Source organism: Hemiscyllium ocellatum, chromosome 26 (genome assembly GCF_020745735.1).
Source record: "Hemiscyllium ocellatum isolate sHemOce1 chromosome 26, sHemOce1.pat.X.cur, whole genome shotgun sequence".
Taxonomy (NCBI): domain Eukaryota; kingdom Metazoa; phylum Chordata; class Chondrichthyes; order Orectolobiformes; family Hemiscylliidae; genus Hemiscyllium; species Hemiscyllium ocellatum.
This window is the reverse complement of record NC_083426.1, coordinates 41815108-41837631: the sequence shown is the minus strand read 5'-3', so window position 1 is coordinate 41837631 and position 22524 is coordinate 41815108. Positions and strand designations below refer to the sequence as shown.

Here is a 22524-nt window from a genome sequence, read left to right as displayed (position 1 = left end):
GAGTCCCTAGGGGGGTACCTGATGAGTTCAAGGCTCGTAACCAGATTACGGCTGGCTTTGTGTCAGCTCTCTTTTGGTGGGTAACAATTAATAAAAATGTAGATTGGCTAAATTACATTTTCTATAATCAACAGCGATTTATAAATTATACAAGAGATGCAGTTAAAGAAATATCAGATCAGCTTGATGAGACAAGTAGGATGGCATGGGAAAACTGAATGGCCCTTGATATGATTTTAGCAGAAAAAGGGTATGTGTGTGTGTTTTGGTAGGAGGAAGCTGTTGTATCATACCCTGTATACGAGGGCTCACCCAGAGACTGATTGAGACAACCTTAATGAAACAGATGCCTTTAAAAGGAAATCTGACAAAAGAACTTTATCAACTAAATATTGAGGAGATGAGTGAGACCAAAATGGATGAAATTTCCTAAATGATGCTTGTGAATTTCGGGAGCAATGCTTAAAAGAACAAAATGCAATTTATGTTTCTTCTGCAATTCTAAAATTCATTATATAAAAAAATAACTGAACTCCATCAGTGTGCAATTGTTTCAGCCAGGAGCTGAGTCAACAAGAATGTGAACTCTGTGGAGGAAATGCTAATTGGTTTGCTAAGGATGTAACAAATGGTAAAGCCATTTAGAAGGGCTTTGTGATAAGATGCTTTGAAAACAGACAGTTAAACTCAATATTTAAAGTCTGGTTGAAGATTTGTAGCTCGGGTGTCCATTGTTGTGGTTCTGTTCGCCGAGCTGGAAATTTTTGCTGCAAACGTTTCGTTCCCTGGCTAGGGAACAAAACGTTTGCAGCAAAAACTTCCAGCTCGGCGAACAGAACCACAACAAACTCAATATGCCTGTATAAACATCTGTTTCCCACTTTTACAGAAAGAGGAACAAAACCACAATTAAACGAATCTTAATAATAAGATGCTGAGAGGAGCAGCACCAATGGAAGGAGTAAATCATGGTTAGGGAAGCAGGCAAAGGGCAAACAGCCCTGAGAATAGGAATGAGCATGTTTTTCACAGACAAGACCGGATAAGACACGAGATAAGCAGGAGGGTCTCAGGGAAGTGGAGGATGTAAACAGGGGGGGAAACAATGAAATAAGGAAAAAATATGTGGTAACCAAATTGTATAAATATCGAGTATTTGTTGAATTCGGTGTGTGTTTTGTCCCTGCCTTGTGGACATCACATCCACTTGCAAGTGTGAAATAAAGAGCTCTGCTGATTCAGATCTTGTCTCGGACTGAAATTATTGCAGTGTGTGAGCTTTGTTTCTCACACTTTCATATCTGTGCTCATAACTTGGAACATTTGAAATGTGATCACTATCTTGGAAATAACAATGAAAAAAAACCGTAAACATAGAAATACCTGTAAAATTATATCAAAATAAATAATGTGTATTCCGTATTACAGAGCATAAATAGACTGGAATATGTGACAGAGTAACGCCATCTCAGCTGTCTGCTAATTTCAGACCTGAGAAATCTGGCTCATCTTGGCATCATAATTCCGTATAAATAAAAACAAAGTGAAAAATGCACAGTCACTGTTCTGACGCTGCTATTGTTGGCTGTAGGTTGGTTGATATACTCACTGCTCCACACGACGGCAGAAGGAGCCGCAGCTGATTGCGCAGGCGCCTGACACAGCGCAGGGGCTGTCTAGTGCGCACGCGCATCATTCACCCGCCTTTCGGGGGCTGTTCATTGATACGCATGCGCGTTGACAGAGCGCACAGGCCGTGAAGGTTTGTCTGTGAGGTCTCCTCAGTCTGATTGAGGCGAGTTGTCAAACTGTCTTGCCTCACAATCAACGTCTTCCGACATTGCAGATTTTATTCATTAACTTAACTATTCTTTTTCAATTCATCGAACGTATGGCCGGGAAAGTAAAGTGGGTGACAGACATCGAAAAATCGGTGCTTGTGAATAATTTTGAGAAGAGGGGTTGGAGTCAGACTTCTACTGATGAAGACTGGAACTTTTACTGGTGAGTAAACACGGGGGCTGTTTGCGGATTTTAGTTATCATTTATTTAGTATTTTGCCCAAACGATAATAAAGGAACTGTACTATTAACCTAATGAGTATGATATAAGAGGTGCCTGTCTCTGGACCCTTCAGCTGTTTCTGATGCTTCATGTGGACATTAAATTCATTTTCTCCACTTTCAGACTCTCTGTAACACTATGTCAGGTTTTCGGAGCCCGGTCTCATCATTCTCGTTCTGTGCAGTACTTGTACCTCCTGTCTTGATCTTTTGCCGTTGGCTATTGGCTTTGTTGACTTTTCCCAGGTTTGTTTTTGCTCCTTGCAGGCTACGCTTCTAAAGCATCTCTGTTTACCTTCTTCTGTAGCATTCACACAAGCTTATCCTTGGCATAAAGTCATTTTGGCATTTTGTTGATGCAAAATCTGTAATGTAAATTGGATTTTAGGGTCTGGGTGACTTTGAAACAGAGTGCGGATAATTCATTTCATTAAACAAAATTCTAAATTCTACAGTATGGTTCTGGATTGGCACATTGGCAAACAGATTTTTAAATGCAAAAATGACAATACCTACTTGCAACCTTTCTACTTTATCTTTGAAAGAGCTTCTCTCCCAGAGAGTCTTCTCTCGTCTCAGATCTGCACCTTGCCTACAGAATAAATATAAAGGCTGGCTTATTTTCCAAAGTGCTATCCATCTCAGTAAATTATTCCTGTCTACACTCCCTTAGAGTTTTGTTTTACTAAGACTGAGCCTTAATGTTCAGCTGCTTCTACTACTTTCTTTTTCTTGCCCACCAAATCAAATCTTTTCCCAAACCGCATCTTTCATGGTCTTTAATATCTCTCATTACATTTGCTTATTTTTTCTCCCTTTTTCTCTTTTCTCACCTTCACCTTTAAAGTTCCATGATATCCACTTGTTTTGATTTTCATCACACTGCTGACCACCAAATTTATCTTCCTGACTCCCATGTTTATGTATTTCTGATTCTTTTAATGGGGTATTGCTGTACAGTCTTTTTTTTCCCCCCATGATTCTGTTTGTATCTTTCTAATTAAATTTCCATCTCTACCACAACACCTAAACATTGTAATAAAACTTTTGCCTGTGTCCTGACGTGCAATAACTCCTGTTTGCTTATCAACCAATAGATTACATAGGCTTCAAGTCCAGTTATTTCTTCATGTTAAAATAGTGATCCTCATTACCAATACCTTCTCCAAACTTGTCCCTCCTACCTCTGCAACCTCTTCCAACCTATGACCCTCAGATCTGTGATCAGTTCAGTGGTCATATGGGCAGGTTCAATGGACGGGTGAATCCATCTTGAGTTCTCTTGGTCTAAAATTCTGAAATTTCCATGTTAAATCTCTCCACCTTTAAATCAATCATTTCAAAAAAATCACTTTTTTGCTTAGGCTTTTGGTTATATGTCCTAATATCTCCTATGTAGCTCAGTACTAAATGCCTGTGTAATACATTGGAAGTTTTAGTATGTTAAAAGTATTGTAGATGTTGTCACACAGAGGGGTGAGAGTTTAATATTAATTTACATTGATTGAACAGAAAGAATACCTTCCTTGAATTCTTGGGGAAAAAAACCTTCTGTTAAAAAAAATTGCAAAGTACTTGCACAGGAATTTATCACTCCTTTTGGAATAACTGCAGCTGTTAATTTGCTTTGTTAAAATTGGATGAGTAAAGAAAATAACTTATTCAATAAATCTCTATTTTGCAATTGAGACATTGCTTTTTCCACAAAGAAGGACTTTTCAGCACCACATTTAGTTGAGGGTTGTTTGGTGCAGAGATCCAAGAAAGAGGAACCAGAAAGGGATATTGAATTATATCTGTAGAAAATAGTATCAATAAGATGAGAGGTTTAATGTTTTTGAAAAGTGAATGTAGATACTTCAATGTCTTAAAAGTTGTCTACTGTTGTGCATGTTTTCTCTTAGGATGAGTGTACAGACAATTCGAAATGTTTTCAGCATTGAAAATGGCTACCGTCTGAATGATGACCAAATTGTGAACCATTTCCCAAACCATTATGAGTTGACAAGGAAGGACCTTATGGTAAAGAATATCAAGCGCTATCGCCGGGAGCTGGAAAGAGAAGCAAGCCCACTTGTGGAGAAGGATGAAAATGGGAAATATGTTCATCTAGGTAAATCCAGAAATCTTAAATACAAAAGTAAGAGTTTGATCTGACCATTGGAGAATGTCTCCACCAATGTTGTAAACAAGGCCATTATCCAATTTACTTTGATAACATCTGTTACTTGATTGTTAATTTAATGTGATCATAACTGCTACCAATTTCCTACAAGTTCTTTGTAAAGCATTATTGTTCATGTTCAAATTTTGGCCAACATAGGTCTCAGTACTTCAGTTAACATAGTCCCAAGAAAAACTACCACAAGTTTTATTCATTGTTAAGTGACTGACTCCAGTTTGCATTAAAAAATTCTGAATCAAAATTGACTACTTTGATCACATGATTAATACAGTGATAAGGTAAGTTTATTAATTGATCACAGAACTAGTGATGATAAAATGGTGCCCTTTAAATCTGCCTCTTTGGCCAAAGTTTGGCTACATGTCCTAATACCTCCCTGTGTACCTCAGTCGTGTTCTGTGGAGCTGTATTCATGAAATTCCATTTTCTGCACGGGTTTGTTGTTTATTGAAGTAGCTTTAGCATGATCACACATTCTGTTTTTAATGGGACAATCCTCACTGCAAATGTCCAAATGTCTTCTTAAAAAATAGCAAATTGTTTTGTGTTTTCTGCTTCATTCTGTCAATTACATTTCAGAATGAGCCAGTGTTACCAAGTGCTGATTTTTCTTAAAACAAAATGACAGGTAAACAATGGGTTGTGTGACATATTAACAGCACATAGTATAAATAACTTCTTGGTAGTACGAATGTAAACCTTACTAAAAACAAATAAAATCAAAACTTTTCATCTTACACTCAACAGGACAGGCAAGCAAGAAACTAGGCTTAGAAAGTGAACATCAATTTATACAGCATAAGAAAATGATGCTTTATTTTAGAATAAAGATGCAGAAGGAACTGTTAAACTGAAAAATTCAGACTGGGTAATGTAAATTGTAACGGGGAAAGAGTGTTGCCATGGGGATTACAACAGGGATGGATAATCCTCATGACTCTCTTCTCAATGAGAAAGGTATTACATATATACAGTATTAATATGTAGCTTCTAGCGTGTACACTGTGAGCCCAAATAATAATCTTAAACTGTAATTTTAGTATAATCAGGATTATATGCAAATACTGCCCAATAGTAGCATCACATCTAATATTGGACTCGATATTATGAAGTTTGTAAGTATGGATTGCTTGAGCATAATTGACATGTTGCTCCACTTTTGTTTGATGTGGTTTGCCAGTTGTTGGGATATATGATATTCTTATTAATTTCAAAATGATTTAGGAATTATATTGTCATGAATACATCTCGAGTGACACACAGTCTACTACTTCTCTTTAGTGGTAGTGGCAGCAGTTTCTCTGAACAATGGAAATCAGTTCTAAGTACAAAGCATTGCAAAATTAACCAAATGCATTTAGTTTGATATTTACTCTGGAAATGCTACTGAAACATATGCTACATATACTTCCAATGAAGCACTACAAAAACAATTCAAACTTATGAGAAAAAGATTTCAGTAACTGACAACTGTTATAAGTTAAACATGTGTAACATATATTTCAATTGCTAGTAACATTAGCATATTTGGTAATACACACACAATAAGGTTGTAAAATTGTGGAGCACTAAGTGTTTTGGATTTTTTGGTAAACATAAAAGCTGATAAAATGCTTCAGGGAACCTTTGCTTCACATATTGGACACCTTGGACACAATTTTAGATGTCATGGTTATACATCTCAATTGATTCTAAAATTGCCTAGTTCTGATTGTGTGAACTCACTTGAATATGATCTGCTAAAGGTTCATGATGAATTATTATTATTTAGGAACTTGGGTGGTAAAGTGGAGGACATATGGCTTTTAGTTTTCAATTCTGTGAAGGTCTGATTAACTTTTAATAAGGTCATTTTGAACAATGAGTGAAAGTAAATGTTTCCAAGATACCAAGACTTTAGCTATATGACTAGTAAGCTTCCTGGAGAGGTAATTGCTAAAGTTTTTGAAGCATGGAGTTTTACAACTGAGCAGGGAAGGACCCAAAAGCAGCTTCATTCAAATAGAAAGTTTGTTACAGGAGGAGTGCTATTCATAGCAGTCTCCAAAACAGTCAAAGCAGGGGTGGAGAGAAGTCCTGAATTATAGAGTCATACAGCATGGAAACAGATCATTCAATCCAAATCCTATACAGAGGAACCTTGATTATCCAAATATCTGAATTTTGGATTATCCGAAGAAGATCTCAAGGTCCCAGTAGAAATATTACATCAAAGAGGTGTTACCAACTACAGTCTACATGCCCAGTCTGAACTTTTCAGTCTAACAGTTCTTTCTGCATCTTTATTCTAAAAAAAAGCATCATTATCTTTTGTGTACACTGATTAAAAGTGAATTTGGCTTACTGAAATGCTGCTGAGAACAGTCCTGGACATCGATAGGAGTCCAGGCACCATCTCCAAATGATTGACCTCTCGCCCTCTATCTCTGTTCCCTCACTTTCCCTGGAGAACTACATAGGGGTACCCTAAACTGACCCAGATAATCTCTCCAACATTGTCCTGTACAGGACAGAGTGGGACTGTGTGTGTGTGTGTGTGTGTGTGTGTGTGTGTGTGTGTGTGTGTGTGTGTTCGTTCGTTCTAAAAGCACCAGCAGTCTTGCTGCCCAATCCGGAGTTGGTGGCGGGGACAGACTGTTCGGGGGCATGCGGGAAGGGTGGGAGTGGGAGGGGGTGGCAGGACAGGGGCACGAAGGAGTCGTGGGGGAAGCATGGTGTGCTGCTACCTAGTCTCCTGAACGGGGAGTGGACATAGCAAGTGCTCACTCTGTCAAATCCAATGAAGTGAAGCAGCGGCAAGGAGAGGCTTGAGCAATGCTGCAGGTCCCTTACGCAAAAGTGTGTGTCTACTCAGAAACAAACCCTGAAACGGAGAGGGAGCAAGGCAGGCAGAGTGAGGAAAAAGCAAACTTGAGAAAACTGAGAATCCCAGAACAGAGGCACTGAATCAGTTATCCACATAATCAATTATCTGAATGAAATACTGCTCAGCAATCTCGCTCAGATAATCGAGATTCCTCTGTACACCAACCAGATATCTCACTATGACGTAGTTCCATTTGTCAGCATTTTGCCCATATCCCTCTTAAATCCTTCATATTCATATCCATCCGATTGCCTTTTAAATGTAATTGTATCAGCCTCATCCACTTCCTCTGGTAGCTCATTCCATACATGCATGACCCTCTGAGTGAAAACGTTGCCCCTCAGGTCCCTTTTTAAATCTTTTAAAATAATCCCAAGTGACAAAAACATGTAGAATGGTTCTGGTCATCCTCATGTTTAACTGTAGAAAGTTAAACCTGCTTTGAGACAATCCCAAGGGTTTGAATCTTTATGCAAGTTTGAATAAGACAGTGAGACGGGTATATGAATAGGAAGGGTTTGGAGAGATATGGGCCGGGTGCTGGCAGGTGGGACTAGATTGGGTTGGGATAACTGGTCGGCATGGACAGGTTGGACCAAAGGGTCTGTTTCCATGCTGTACATCTCAATGACTCTATGTCATACTGTTTAATTCAGGAACAAATGTAATGGCTTATTCATGACCATTAAGCAGTCTGACAAAACAAAAGGCTCTGCTTGAAACAGCATTGGTGCAAAGATAGAGTTGTGTGTTACTAGCATACAAATGAAACTGACTTCATACATATAGATAATATCACTAACCATATATGTAAATGAAAAAGAGGATTCTCTGGAAGTTACGATATGGGCATGAGGACTCATTGCTTTATCTCTGACCTGCTTACAGTATGCTCTTGTGCTGGAATGCTGCATTTTGGAGCACACTAATACCTTTTGTTGGAAGAACTGTAAAGACACGTTTGGTTGGGCATCCAGCTTGTGGTTTGGAGAAGGGTACGTTCCCTCACTCTGTTAGCATTCAGTCACTTTTGTACCTACTTGAATGCTCAGAGCATCAATGCTTTGCCTTGCCTTTTACCAATACTTCTATCCAAAGCTAGGCAGCCGGCCATGTTTGTCAACAGTGATCAATAAAGAGGCAAACATATTTCTGTATAAAACTTCCATTACTTTTCGTCATTTATATTAATGATTTGGATGTGAGCTTAAGGAGTATAGTTAGTAAGTTTGCAGATTACACCAAAATTGGAGGTGTAGTGGACAGCAAAGAAGGTTACCTCAGATTACAATGGGATCTTGATCAGATGAGCCAATGAGCTGAGGAGTGGCAGATGGAGTATAATTTAGATAAATGTGCGGTTCAGCATTTTGGGAAAGCAAATCTTAGAAGGAGTTATACACTTAATGGTGAGGTCCTAGGGAGAGTTACTGAACAAAGAGACCTTGGAGTGCAGGTTCATAGCTCCTTGAAAGTGGAGTTGCAGGTGGATAGGATAGTGAAAAAGGTGTTTGGTATATTTTCCTTTATTGGTCAGAGTATTGAACACAGAAGTTGGGAGGTCATGTTGCGGCTGTACAGGACATTGGTTAGGGCACTATTGGAATATTGTATGCAATTCTGGTCTCCTTCCTATCACAAGGATGTTGTGAAACTTGAAAGGGTTCAGAAAAGACTTATAAGGATTTTACCAGGGTTGGAGGATTTGAGCTATAGGGAGAGGTTGAATAGGCTGAGGCTGTTTCCCTGGAGCATCAGAGGCTGAGGAGTGACCTTGTAGAGGTTTATAAAATCATGAGGGACATGGATAGGATAAATAGACAAAGTCTTTTCCCTAGGGTGGGGGAGTCCAGAACTAGAGCTCATAGGTTTAGGGTGAGAGGGGAAAGATATAAAAAAGACTTAAGGGCCAACTTTTTCACTCAGAGGGTGGTGCATGTGTGGAATAGGCTGCCAGAGGAAGTGGTGGAAGCTGGTACAATTGCAACATTTAAAAGGCATTTGGATGGGCATATGAATAGGAAGGGTTTGGAGGGACAGGCCAGGTGCTGGAACGTGGAACTGGAATGATTTGGGATATCTGGTCAGCATGGATGAGTTGGACTGTAGGATCTGTTTCCGTGCTGTGCATCTCAACGACTCTATGCCTCGATGTGCTAATCACATATATGCCAAATACAGTAAATGTGTGTCAACTGAGTGGTCACATCTCAAAATCTAAGGGGAGTAGTCGTCCATCAAATCAGGAGGAACACCCTTCATACAGGGGGTTCCAGCTCAGTAAGGCTAGAGTAGCCTCTGATATTTGTCCAGAGATTGGGAATTATGAAACAACTGCTTAAGGCGCTTAAGGCCTTTGGATCTACACCTCTACAGTCAGGGGAGTGGACTACAGTTAGCCCTATGTTTCCAATGCAACCTGTCCAGGAGTCACAAGTAGACAGTTGGGACGCTATATAGATATCAGTTGGGGGTCAGGTCACTAATTGTTTAGGCTGTCTGTCTAAATTGCCCAGGGATACAGGCTGTGGTCATTCCTGGGGATTTGTCACCCAAACGTCATTTGGGTGATAGCAAGATCTAGTGCTGAGGGAGGGATTCTGGGGGAATTAATTGTGGGGATTGGAGGTTGTATGTTGGGATGCAAGGAGAATTACAATTGCTGGGGAGGGCAACTCAACATATAAGGCAGGAGGACAATAGAGCTTTGGAAGGAAAGGGTTAGTGTGAGGGGAAGGCTCTCACAGGAGGGAATGATGCAGTACTAGATCTGGCATGTTTATTCTATATGCTTATGGATGGGTAGGGTAAAGTGGGAAGATGAAGACAAAGACAGGTAGGGACTTCAGCAAGTTCAAAGCCAATGGGTTAACTGGGAGGGCTACTGAGAGGATAGGTGTACATTTGAGTATTCACCAATAGTAAGAGGGGAGCCAGAGAAAGTTGGTTGAGAAGTGACCGCTGTTTCCTTCCATCATGCTGTAAATAGAAAGTGTGCAATGGAGATGAAAATAGTTGCAGCCACCCCTGGAGTGGCTGGGATAAGTATTTGATTCTGAGAGGGAGAAGGCTTTGACTTCATGTGATGTGAGGCCATTCAAAGAGCAGCAGCATTTTGTGTCTCTACCTCCAACCTATCCATGGAGACAGCCAGGTGCTGGCATGCCCAAGAAAGCAGTGTCTCAATGCCTCGACAGACCTGCCTATTGTTCCCAAGTCTGCTTGTACATGTTAATTCAGTCGCGAATTGCTGACACCAGTTGGGGTCTCCCGCAGCTTGAGGCTGAACAGATAGTTGTCTGCGGAGTCCTCAAAGTGTCAGCAACCTGGGCTTTTCTCCCTCTGCCAGCTGTGGAGATGTGCCCCTGATGTATTTACTAAGGGGTGCTCCTGACTCTAGTTTAGCTATCATACCCACCAATGTGTCAGGATCTAAGCTGGTGGAAGAGGCATTGTATGTCGGGGAGTCTTATGCATTGTGATAGATATAAAATGGCTTCAGGACAGACTCATGTTGGGTCCTCCTGTACATGTCCTCAGTATCACAGATGCCAGTCTTCAGTCAATTTAATTCACTCAACGAGATATTAAGAAACAACTGTAAGTACTGAATATTGCAAATGCTATGGACCTTAAATTTGACAACCTTACAGCAATAGTACTAAGGAACTGTGCTCCAGAACGTCTTACGTCCTTAGCCAAGCTCTTCCAGTAAAGCCACAAAACCAGCACTTAGCCAACAATGTAGAAGATTGTCCTGAACACAAAAAGCAGGACAAATCCTACCCAACTAATTACCAACCCATCAGTCTACTCTTGATCATCGGTAAAGTCATGGAGATGTACAGCACGGAAACAGACCCTTCGGTCCAATCCGTCCATGCCCACCAGATATCCCAACCCAATCTAGTCCCACCTGCCAGCACCCGGCCCATATCCCTCCAAACCCTTCCTATTCATATACCCATCCAAATGCCTCTTAAATGTTGCAATTATACCAGCCTCCACCACTTCCGCTAGCAGCTCATTCCATACGCGTGAAAAAGTTGCCCCTTAGGTCTCTTTTATATCTTTCCCCTCGCACCCTAAACCTATGCCCTCTAGTTCTGGACTCCCCGACGCAAAGGAAAAGACTTTGTCTATTTATCCTATCCATGCCCCTCATAATTTTGTAAACCTCTATAAGGTCACCCCTCAGCCTCCGACGCTCCAGGGAAAACAGCCCCAGTCTGTTCAGCCTCTCCCTGTAGTTCAAATCCTCCAACCCTGGCAAAATCCTTATAAATCATTTCTAAACGCTTTCATGTTTCACAATATCTTTCCGATAGGAAGGAGACCAGAATTGCAAGCCTTATTCCAACAGTGGCCTAACCAATGCCCTGTACAGCCACAACATGACCTTCCAACTCCTGTACTCAATACTCTGACCAATAAAGGAAAGCATACCAAACACCTTCTTCACCATCCTATGTAGCTGCGACTCCACTTTCAAGGAACTATGAACCTGCACTCCAAGGTGTCTTTGTTCAGCAACACTCCCTAGGACCTTACCATTAAGTGTATAAGTCATGCTAAGATTTGCTTTCCCAAAATACAGCACCTCACATTTATCTGAATTAACCTCCATCTGCCACTTCTCAGCCCATTGGCCCATCTGGTCCAGATCCTGTTGTAATCTGAGGTAACCCTCTCCACTGTCCACTACACCTCCAAATTTGGTGTCATCTGCAAACTTAGTACCTCTTATGCTTGCATCCAAATCATTTATGTAAATGACAAAAAGTAGAGGACCCAGCACCGATCCTTGGGGTACTCCACTGGTCCCAGGCCTCCAGTCTGAAAAACAACCCTCCTCCACCACCACCCTCTGACTTCTACCTTTGAGCCAGTTCTGTATCCAAATGGCTAGTTCTCCCTGTATTCCTTGAGATCTAACCTTGCTAATCAGTCTCCCACGGGGAACTTTGTCGAACACCTTACTGAAGTCCATATAGATCACATCTACTGCTCTGCCCTCATCAATCCTCATTGTTACTCCTTCAAAAAGCTCAATCAAGTTTGTGAGACATGATTTCCCACGCACAAAGCCATGTTGACTATCCCTAATAAATCCTTGCCTTTCCAAATACATGTACATACTGTCCCTCAGGATTCCCTCCAACAACTTGCCCACCACTGAGGTCAGGCTCACCGGTCTATAGTTCCTTGGCTTATCCTTACTGCCCTTAAACAGTTTGCCAACCTCCAGTCTTCCGGCACCTCACCTGTGACTACCGGTGAAGGTGGAGCAGACTCGAGCAGCATTAGGCTATTCAGCCCTCCTTGTCATAAGAATGATTATTAAGAAATAGTATAAAACGCACATTATTTCTGTTTTGACTTGCGGACTGGAATAGGAAAATATTTTTTTAAAAACCCTGCAGAGTTGCTGCAGCTTTTGAAGCCAGGTAACCTGACACCCTTTCATACAGTTTATGTAGCTGTTGGTTCAAGCAGTACTAAACGGTCTTTACTGCCCCTCTTAAACAGTGGCATCACATTTGCCAACCTCCAGTCTTCCGGCACCTCACCTGTGACTATCGATGATACAAATATCTCAGCAAGAGGCCCAGCAATCACATCTCTCGCTTCCCATAGAGTTCTTGGGTACACCTGATCAGGTCCTGGGGATTTATCCACCTTTACCCGTTTCAAGACATCCAGCACTTCCTCCTCTGTAATCTGGACATTTTGCAAGATGTCACCATCTATTTCCCAACAGTCTATATCTTCCATATCCATTTCCACAGTAAATACTGATGCAAAATATTCATTTAGTATCTCCCCCATTTTCTGTGGCTCCACACAAAGGCCGCCATGCTGATCTTTGAGGGGCCCTATTCTCTCCCTAGTTACCCTTTTGTCCTTAATATATTTGTAAAAACCCTTTGGATTCTCCTTAATTCTATTTGCCAAAGCTATCTCATGTCCCCTTTTTGCCCTCCTGATTTCCCACTTAACTATACTCCTACTTCCTTTAAATTCTTCTAAGGATTCACTCGATCTCTCCTGACTGTACCTGACATATGATTCCTTTGGTTTCTTAACCGAATCCTCAATTTCTTTAGTCATCCAGCATTCCCTATACCTACCAGCCATTCCTTTCACCCTGACAGGAATATACTTTCTCTGGATTCTTGTTATCTCATTTCTGAAGGCTTCTCATTTTCCAGCTGACCCTTTACCTGTGAACATCTGCCCCCAATCAGCTTTCGAAAGTTCTTGTCTAATACCGTCAAAATTGGCCTTCCTCCAATTTAGAACTTCAACTTTTAGATCTGGTCTATCCTTTTCCATCATGATTTTAAAATGAATAGAATTATGGTCGCTGGCCCCAAAATGCTCCCCCACTGACACCTCAGTCACCTGCCCTGCCTTATCTCCCAGGAATAGATCAAGTTTTGCACCTTCTCTAGTAGGTACATCCACATACTGAATCAGAAAATTGTCTTGTACACACTTAACAAATTCGTCTCCATCTAAACCTTTAACGCTATGGCAGTCCTGTGATAGAAGAGGGTGAGGGAGTCCAAAACTAGAGGGCATAGGTTTAATGTAAGAGGGGAAATATTTAAAAAGGACTTGAGGAGTAGCTTTTTCACACAGACGGAGGTGTGTGAATGGAACAAGCAGCCAGAGGAAATGGTGGAGGCAGGTGCAATTATAGCATTTAAAAGACATCTGGTTGAGTATGTGAATATGAAGCGCTTGGAGGGATTTGGGCCCAAATGCTTGCATGCGGGACAAGGCCAGATTGAGATGTCTGATCGACACAAATGATTAAGACCGAAAGGGTCTGTTTCTGTGCTGTATGATTCTTATAAGATGGCATCAATAATGCTATGAAGCAGCATTTCCTCACTGACATTCAGCTTGTGTTTCACCCAGAGTCACTCAGCTCCTGACCTTACTACAGCCTGAGCGCAAACTTGGACAAAAGAACCGAATTCCAGAGATGATATAAGAGTGACTACCCTTGACATCAAGGCTGCATTTGACCGAGTGTGGCATCAAAGAACTCTAATAAAACTGGAGTCAGGATAAAATCTCTTTGTTAGTTGAGGTCATCCAGCATAATGGAAGACAGCGTGTTTGTTGGTGATCAGTCTTCTCGGCTCCAGGACCCCTCTGCAGAAGTTTCTCAGGAGATTGGTCTTGGTCCAACCATCTTCAGCTGCTTCATCAATAACCTTCCCCTCATTATAAGGTCAAATGTGGGATTTTTGCTGAGGATTAGCATCATTTGTGGCCCTTTAATTAGTGATGCAGTCCACGTCCAAATGTAAGACCTGGACAGGTTTGAGCCAGCAAGTGGCAATTGACATTTCCACCACTCCAGTGGCAGGTAATTACCATCTCCAACAAGAGATAATATAACCATTGCCCCTTTACATTCAATGGCATTACCATCACTGAATCCCCTACTATCAACATCCTGGGTTTAGCATTGGCCAGAAACTGAACTGGTCTAGTCATATAAGTAGCACAAGAAAAGGTCAGAGGCTGAGTTCTGCAATTGCTTAACTCACTCCTAGCTCTCCAAAGCCTGTACACTACCAATGCATAGTAGCAGTTTTGTGGACCATCTATAAGATATGCTGCAGAATTTGCCAAAGCACCTTGGACAGCACCTTCCAACCACATGGTGACTATCATCTAGAAAGTTAAGGCCAGCACATACATGGAACATCACTATCTGAAAGTTCACTTTCCAAACCACACAGCATCCTGACTTGGAAATATACCACTGTTCCTTCACCGCTGGGTCAAAATCCTGGAACTCCCTCACAATGTACATACACCAAATGGACTGTTCGAGAAGGCAGCTCATCACCACCTTCCCAAGGGTCACGAGGCCTATCCAGCAATGCTGACCTCTCATGAAAGAATTTTTTAAAAAGTTTCACAAAGACAGCAATCGTACATTTGTCCCTCCAGTCTGCCACCTGTGAATAAACACAAAATTGAGCCATTTATTAACAAAACAAAGGGTGTTTTTAGTAACAGATTCTTAGTATTGGAACCTTACCCCATCAACAGTGGTAGTCCACAGTAGAATTGAGTAAAGTTATGTATAATATTATATGAATGGCACTTATTATTTTGGAGAAGCCATTCATGAACCTTCACAGTACTCCTGTCATGACTAAATCCAATCCGTACCAAACAGAAAATTGACTTACCAGAAAGCAGCTATTAAATTTCTTTTATTTTAGAGATGTTTAAATTCCTGTAGTCTAAACACTGGTTTTAAGAGAGAAAAGGAAGAGCAAAGGATTTCAGAGCTTCACTCTTCACAACAATGTGATTTGATTTTCTTTCAGATTTTATCCCTGTCACGTTCATGCTGCCTGGGGATTACAATTTGTTTGTTGAGGAATTCCGGAAGAACCCAACTAGCACATGGATAATGAAGCCATGTGGGAAGGCTCAAGGGAAGGGAATATTTCTCATTAATAAACTTTCCCAGATTAAGAAGTGGTCGCGTGACAGCAGAACTACTACGTAAGAATGACTTATATTTCTGAATGTGTGGGGAGGAATGGGTGCAGTGATACATTGACCACACCTGATATGGGAACTTCATGTCAAGGTAAAGGTAGGAAGGTATAGGTGCATATGGATGGATTGGGAGGGGTTTTGGGGAAGTGTGAAGCCTGTGGGTTTAATGGTCACATTCAACCCACAGGCAGGTGATATTGATATTTTGGAGGCTCACTAGCACTTTCAGGGTGAGTTGGAAGCCACTGATAGGAATGCTCACTGTTGGCTTTCATCACACTAGAAATTGAAAATATCCTATGGGGAGGACATTTGGCTGCAAAGTGCTGAATGTGGGGTCAGGTGATGAGAGAGAGAGGGGGCTGCAACAAACACTGATCATAGGGCTTTTAAAATGAATGAACATAGATCACAGGCCCATTCAAAGGATAGCACACAAACTGCTCACTCTGTGGCCATCCTACAGCTTTTGACCCTTTGTGTCTATTCCTCCCTGGCTCAGCCACTGGTGCACAACTCTTTGACATCCACATCTTTGTGCACAGATGTATTCAAACCTTTCTTTTAATATTTGTTCATGGAATATGGCTGTTGCTGGCTAGGATAGCATTTATTGCCTATCCCTAATTCTCCAGACGGCAGATACAAATTGATCGATTTGTATCGATACGGTCGATCTGGAGTCACGTGTAGGCCAGACCAGGCAACAACAACAGATTCCTTCCCTGAAGTGACACTATCAGATTGGCTTTTCCTGACAATTAACAATGGTTTCATAGTCATCATTAGACTCTTAACTTTTATTACATTCAAACTTTGCCATCTGCCATGGTGGGATTCGAATCGAGATCTTCAGAACATTTAATGGATCTCTGCAATAATAGTCTAATGATAATACCACAAGGCCAACACCTTCCCAGTATGGTCCAGTATGTCAAGGATGTTGAAACGAGAAGGGAAGAAAGTATCATCGTGACCCAATGCCTGGATATGAATTGTTCTCACTGCTTTCAGATGTTGCAGTAGGCTCTCAGCACATCACCATCGATGGAGTTTTGTCTGTGGCCATTTTGTGCTACAGGATGTTGCTAAGATACATCTGCTGCCCATGCAGAGAGACTCACAAACACCTGATGGTTAACACAAGCAATTTTAATGCAGAAATTAATGGTGACCTGTGCCAGCAAAGCCCTGAACATGTTTTCTTTTTTCCCCTGTAGAAGGGTGAGGACATGGATGTTGGGCACCCTTCCACCCATATGGCCTCTTTCTGCCTTCATATGGGGCTATTGTCTCCTGTAATGAGAGGATGGGGAATGAGTAGGATTACACTGGCTGGCATAGCTGTTATTCCTGGTGTATGTGGGGGAAAGGTGATGAAATGTAAAGAGGGACTGAAGAGGCGGCACAAAGAGCATGGAAGGTTATTGGTGTGTGAAGTTGGGATGGGTAAGAGCAAGTCAGGAAAAATACTGAACACAGTAATGAAGGTGGTAAAGCATGAGTCTTGGTGGGGAGTGAGTGTAATAGCAGAAAGAGAGCGAGTCTGAGGTAACAGAGAGGAGACTGTGGTAAAGATGAGCATTGACCTTCTTTCTGCATTGTTTGGCTGTTCCCCTGCACCTTGGAGATGACACTAATGTGAGTACCGACCTTAGACCAGCCTGGCAGAGTCTGGTGGCATGGTCTCCTTGCTGGTCCTTAAGGAAGAGAACATCTCTCCTTTGTGACATGTCGTCCTCCAGGATCTCCAAGTCCCTTTCATGGAAATGCAGTGCAGTCTTCCCGTTCTCCACCGGTTCCAACTCTTTGTAATGTCATTGCTTGTCTGGGTGCACGGTAGCCTTTAAAGGTAATGCAGGTGCAAGATTTGCCACTCTCGCTAGGCCTCACAGCAAATAACATGAGCTCAAATTTGGCAAAATAAACATAAGAATCAGCTCCTAGTTTTTCTATTGAGGGACTGTAGAATTTGGCTTAAGAGTAAAGAAACTATCTCAGTAAAGGTTGCAAATACAGAATTTTGCTTTGATATTTCATAGAATTATACAGTACAGAAGCGGCCCATTATGACATTATAAGTGCTCATCCAAGTACTTTTTAAAAGTTGAGGTTGCCTGCTTCGACTACCCCTCCCTGATGTTGCACTCCAGACTCTCACCACCTTCTGGGTAAAAAAATATTTCTTTAAATCCCTTCTAAACCTCCCATCTTTCACCCTAAAATTGCTCCACTTCGCTACTGACCCTTCGACTAAGAGGAACAGCTGCTTCCTACCCACTCTCTGCATGCCCCTCATAAAATTATACATCTCATTGAGGTCCTCCTTCAGCCTCCTATGCTCTAAAAAGCTTATTCATTGCCAAACTGCATCATCCCAGGCAACATCCTGGTGAATCTCCTTTGCACCCCCTCCAGTATGGTTATATTCTTCATGTAGAAAAATGATCAGAACTGCTCTTATAATCTGTGACACAACTGATATATTCATGTGTCCCATTTGCCTTAACTGCCCTAATAACTCCACTGCTGACTTCATGCTTCTGTGGACAAGCACCTGAAGATCATTCTGTTCCTCTGAGCCTCCTAGTGTTCTACCATTCGCTGAACTCTCCCTTGTCTTGTTACTTCTTCCAAAGTGCATCATCTTTCACTTAATTCAAAGTGTTAAATTCAATCTGCCACTGGTCCACCCATCTGACCAATCTGTTTATATTCTGCTGTAACCTAAGATCTTCTTCTTCACTGTCAACTAACCAGACAATCTTTGTGTCATTTGCAAACTTAATTATCACCTGCCTACATTTCCTTACAAATTGGTTATATGTAATCACGAATAGCACTGATCCCTGAGGAGTGCCACTGGACACCAGCCTCCAGTCACACAATCAGCCTCCCATCACTATCTTCTATTCATTATTCTTTTACTCCATTTGTTTAGTTACTGAACCCTCTTTGATGTAATCTTAAACCTGTGAAGAAAATGCTTCAGTAATGTGAAGAAAATGCTTCAGTAATCTTCAGAAAATCTTCATTAATTTGCAGATTTATATCTCCTGCTGGGAAGGAGGCATATGTCATTTCATTGTACATAGACAACCCACTGCTGATTGGTGGAAAAAAGTTTGATTTACGCTTATATGTATTGGTGACCTCCTATCGACCACTAAAATGTTATATGTAAGTGAAAATATTCAATTTTATTAGCACTGTCTCTATCACAGTTGTAGAAATCTTTCAGTATAAAACTCTTCATTTAAGCTTTATGCCTGCGCATCTTTTCTACAAAATACACTTCTACAAAACTTAGAGCAGTACTTGGATGATGTTTAATATTACAGTAATGTTTTTCGGGGTGACACATTAGGAAAAATGTTCACTTTTCACTTTACAGTGTGGTATAATATCATTAGCAGAAAGTATATTTGATGAATGCAGACTCATGATGCTTTGATCTGCACACTTGAGACTTAAAATAGCAGACCTAAAGCATGAAGATCAGCATTCTGAAGGAAGGATTTTCCATCTTTGCACAGATTTATCCTCATTTTGACTTCTTAGGCCTTCTGAAAACAATTTTAGAAGTAACTAAAGATGAACCCACATATTCTTGACACCAGCAATTATAAAGCTCACCAACAGGCTCATCATCTGGCAAATCATCCAATGGCCTTGAGCTGAGATGCAGTACAGGTCGTTCTGCTATAATGTGCATTTCATCAGCGTGAGTTGGCTATAATGCGATTGATGAATTGTGGACATTGGATAATGCAAACTTTCTCCTGAACGGATATGGTGATTTTCTATTAGCGATCGTCTACAGCGCAGTTTTCTATAGCAGTTTTCCAAAGGGTAATGTTGCGGAGGAACACAACTATCGCGTTATAGCAGAATGACCTGTGAAGTGAAATTATGTGACTGACTTAAAACTGCAGTTTATTTTTCAAATTGCTGTGAGCATATACTTCAATTTAACTTGCTGATTAATGATGACAATAAAGTGAGAGTGAGTGCTTAAGGAATATTAAGGAGAGATTGGGAACGGTTTGGTTAGAACAGTTCTTTGGAGTTGGGAAGTCATGTTGAGGTTGTACAGGACGTTGGTGAGGTCTCTTTTGGAATACTATGTCCAGTTCTGGTTGAGCAGTTATAGGAAGGATACTATTAAGCTGGAGAGGGTTGAGAAGATACTTACCAGGATGTTGCCAGGTATGGAAGGATTGAGTTATAAAGAAAGACTGCATAGGCTGGAGCTTTTTCTGCTGGAGCATAGGAGGTTTAGAGGCAACCTTATAGAAGTTTATAAAATAACGAGAGATACAGATAGAGTTGATGGTAGTTGTCGTTTCCCTCAGTTAGGGGATTCCAAGACTAGGGAGCATATTTTTAATGTGAGCAGAGGGACATCTTAAAAAAAGACGTGGGGACAATTTTTTTAAACAGAGTGTCATTCACATGTGGAATTAACTTCCTGAGGAGGTAGTGTATGTGGGTACAATTTCAATGTTTAAAAGACATTTAAAAAGTAGATGAATAGGAAAGGTTCGCATGGATATGGGACAGGAGCAGGCAGGTGGGACTAGTTCAGTTTGGGATTATGTTCGGCATGGACTGGTTGGACTGGACAGTCTGTTTCTGTGCTGTATGACTGTGACACAAATCAATTTCTGATACAAATCAACATTCAAATGAAATAGACAGGCAGGGTGGAAATTTTGAGGTCCTTTTGTGTTGATCCATCCTTGAATGAAATTATGAATTTCCCAGATGCTTTGAATGTCCATTTTAATTGAGTACTCATTTGAGACTTGGTACAATTAATAATTCAAAGAGCAAATGAGTTACAGCAAACCTTCTAGTTTATTTGTGACCAGTTTTTTAAAAGTATTGACCAAAAGTTTTTAAGAGAACACCAGTAGCCACCTTCAGCGACCCCCGCCACCTTCCTTTAGCCCCTTTGGGGCACACCCCTCTCCCCCCCACAAACTCCACTCCTGAGCCTTGCCACATATTCACCTTCCTCTCTGACCTTGAACCCTTGAACTCTCTGAGGCCGAATAGTCCATCCTCAGTAAAAGACTAACATTCGTGCCCCCCTAACGCCAGTTCAATGAATTCCATACTGCCAAGATGTGGAGCTCTTCTTCCACCATCACCACCTCAACCTTCTTCTTCGCCAAAAACTCCCAACCTCCCTCCGAGAACTCCTCCCATCTCCAACCTTCCTGGTCACACCTCCCCTCCCTGCCAACTTTGTACCTGCCCTAGACCTCTTCATTGCTGACATGACATTGGCTGCCTTAAATTCTTGAGCACGCCCTTACCCACTCTAACCTCACCCCCTCCAAACACTGTCAAAGGCAGGTTGGTAGTAATCTGGAGAATGGACTTCTATGTCGCAGAGGCCAAATGCCAGCTCTCTGACACTACGTCCTACCTCCCCCTTGACCACAATCCCACCATGACCCATTAGGCCAAAATCGCTCGCACTGTCCGTGACCTCACTGCCTCTGGTGATCTCCCGTCCACCACCTCCAGCCTTATCGTCCCCCAGGCCCGCACACTACCCAGTTCTACGTGCTCCCCAAGATCCACAAACCTAACTACCCTGGCCGACCCATCATCTCCTCATGCTTCTGTCCACCAAACTCATCTTGTCCTACCTCGTCTCTGTCCTCTCCTCCTTGTTTAAAATACTTCCCACTTATATCTACGACACCAACGACGCCCTCCACCTCTTCAGTAACTTCCAGTTCCCCAGACCTCAATGCTTTGTCTTCACTATGGATGTGCAGTCCTTCTACACATCCATACCCCAGAAGGATGTCCTTCAGGCCCTCAGCTTCTTCCTCTCCAACAGACCCATCCAGTCCCCCTCCACCAATACGCTCCTCTGCCTTGTCGAACTGGTCATCACCCTTAATAACCTTTTCCTTTAATCCTCCCATATCCTCCAAATCCAGGGGGTGGCCATGGACATGCAGATAGCCACAGTGCCCAGTGTAGCTGGGGCCTATGTTGAATAGTCGCTCCTCAGTACCTACATAGTCACCGTGCCCCAACTCTTCATTCTTTACATTGATGACTGCATCAGTGCAGCATCCTGCACCCAGGCTGAACTGGAGCAGTTTGTCAACTTTGCCCACAACTTCCACCCCGCCCTCAAATATACTTGGTCCATCTCAGACACATCCCTCCCCTTTCTTGACCTCTCCGTTTCCATCTCTGGCAACAGTGTCCAGATAGACATTTACTATAAATCCACAGACTCCCCTAACTACCTGGACTACACCACCTCCCACCCAGCATCCTGCAAGAACTTCATCCTGTTCTCCCAGTTCCTCCGCATCTGCCACATCAACATGGTCAAGGAGACACTTTCAAGCATCCCAGATATCACCTATTTCGAACAACATGCTTTTCCTCCCTCTGTCATCCATCCAGTCCACTCCAACTCTTTCATTCCCTTCTCCACTGCAGTAAAACGCCTCCCCCCCCCCCCCCAAACACAATTAAAACAGGGTCCCCTTGTCCTTACCTACCATCCCACCAGTCTTCGCATCACAAGTATCATACTTAAACACGTTCACCAACTCCAATTAGACCCCACCACCAAGAACATCTTCCCTTCCCCACCTCTCTCTGCCTTCTGCAAGGACCATTCCCTTTGACAATCCTTGGTTTGCGCCACTCTCCCCACCAAACCCCCTGAACCCCAAGATACCTTGGAAAAGATGCTAAAGCTGCCGGCACACAACCCCTCTCACCTCCATCCAGGGCCCCAAATAGTCCAGACAGAGGTTCACCTGCCTCTCCTCCAACCTAGCTTACTATATCTAGTGCTCCCAATGTGATCTTCTCTACATCGA

At 42.0% G+C, this 22524-nt stretch overlaps 1 protein-coding gene across 1 annotated transcript in view; it reads left to right on the top strand.

Moving 5' to 3' along the window:
• The first annotated feature begins 1688 nt into the window (after window positions 1-1688).
• The window catches only part of LOC132828219 (polyglutamylase complex subunit TTLL1-like), a 32134-nt gene continuing 11298 nt past the window's right edge, over window positions 1689-22524 (top strand). Inside the window, exons 1-4 of the mRNA XM_060845173.1 lie at window positions 1689-2004; window positions 3968-4176; window positions 15478-15658; window positions 18701-18835. Coding sequence (XP_060701156.1) covers window positions 1892-2004; window positions 3968-4176; window positions 15478-15658; window positions 18701-18835 — 638 coding nt within the window. The 5' untranslated portion in view covers window positions 1689-1891. The remainder of the gene's footprint in view (window positions 2005-3967; window positions 4177-15477; window positions 15659-18700; window positions 18836-22524) is intronic.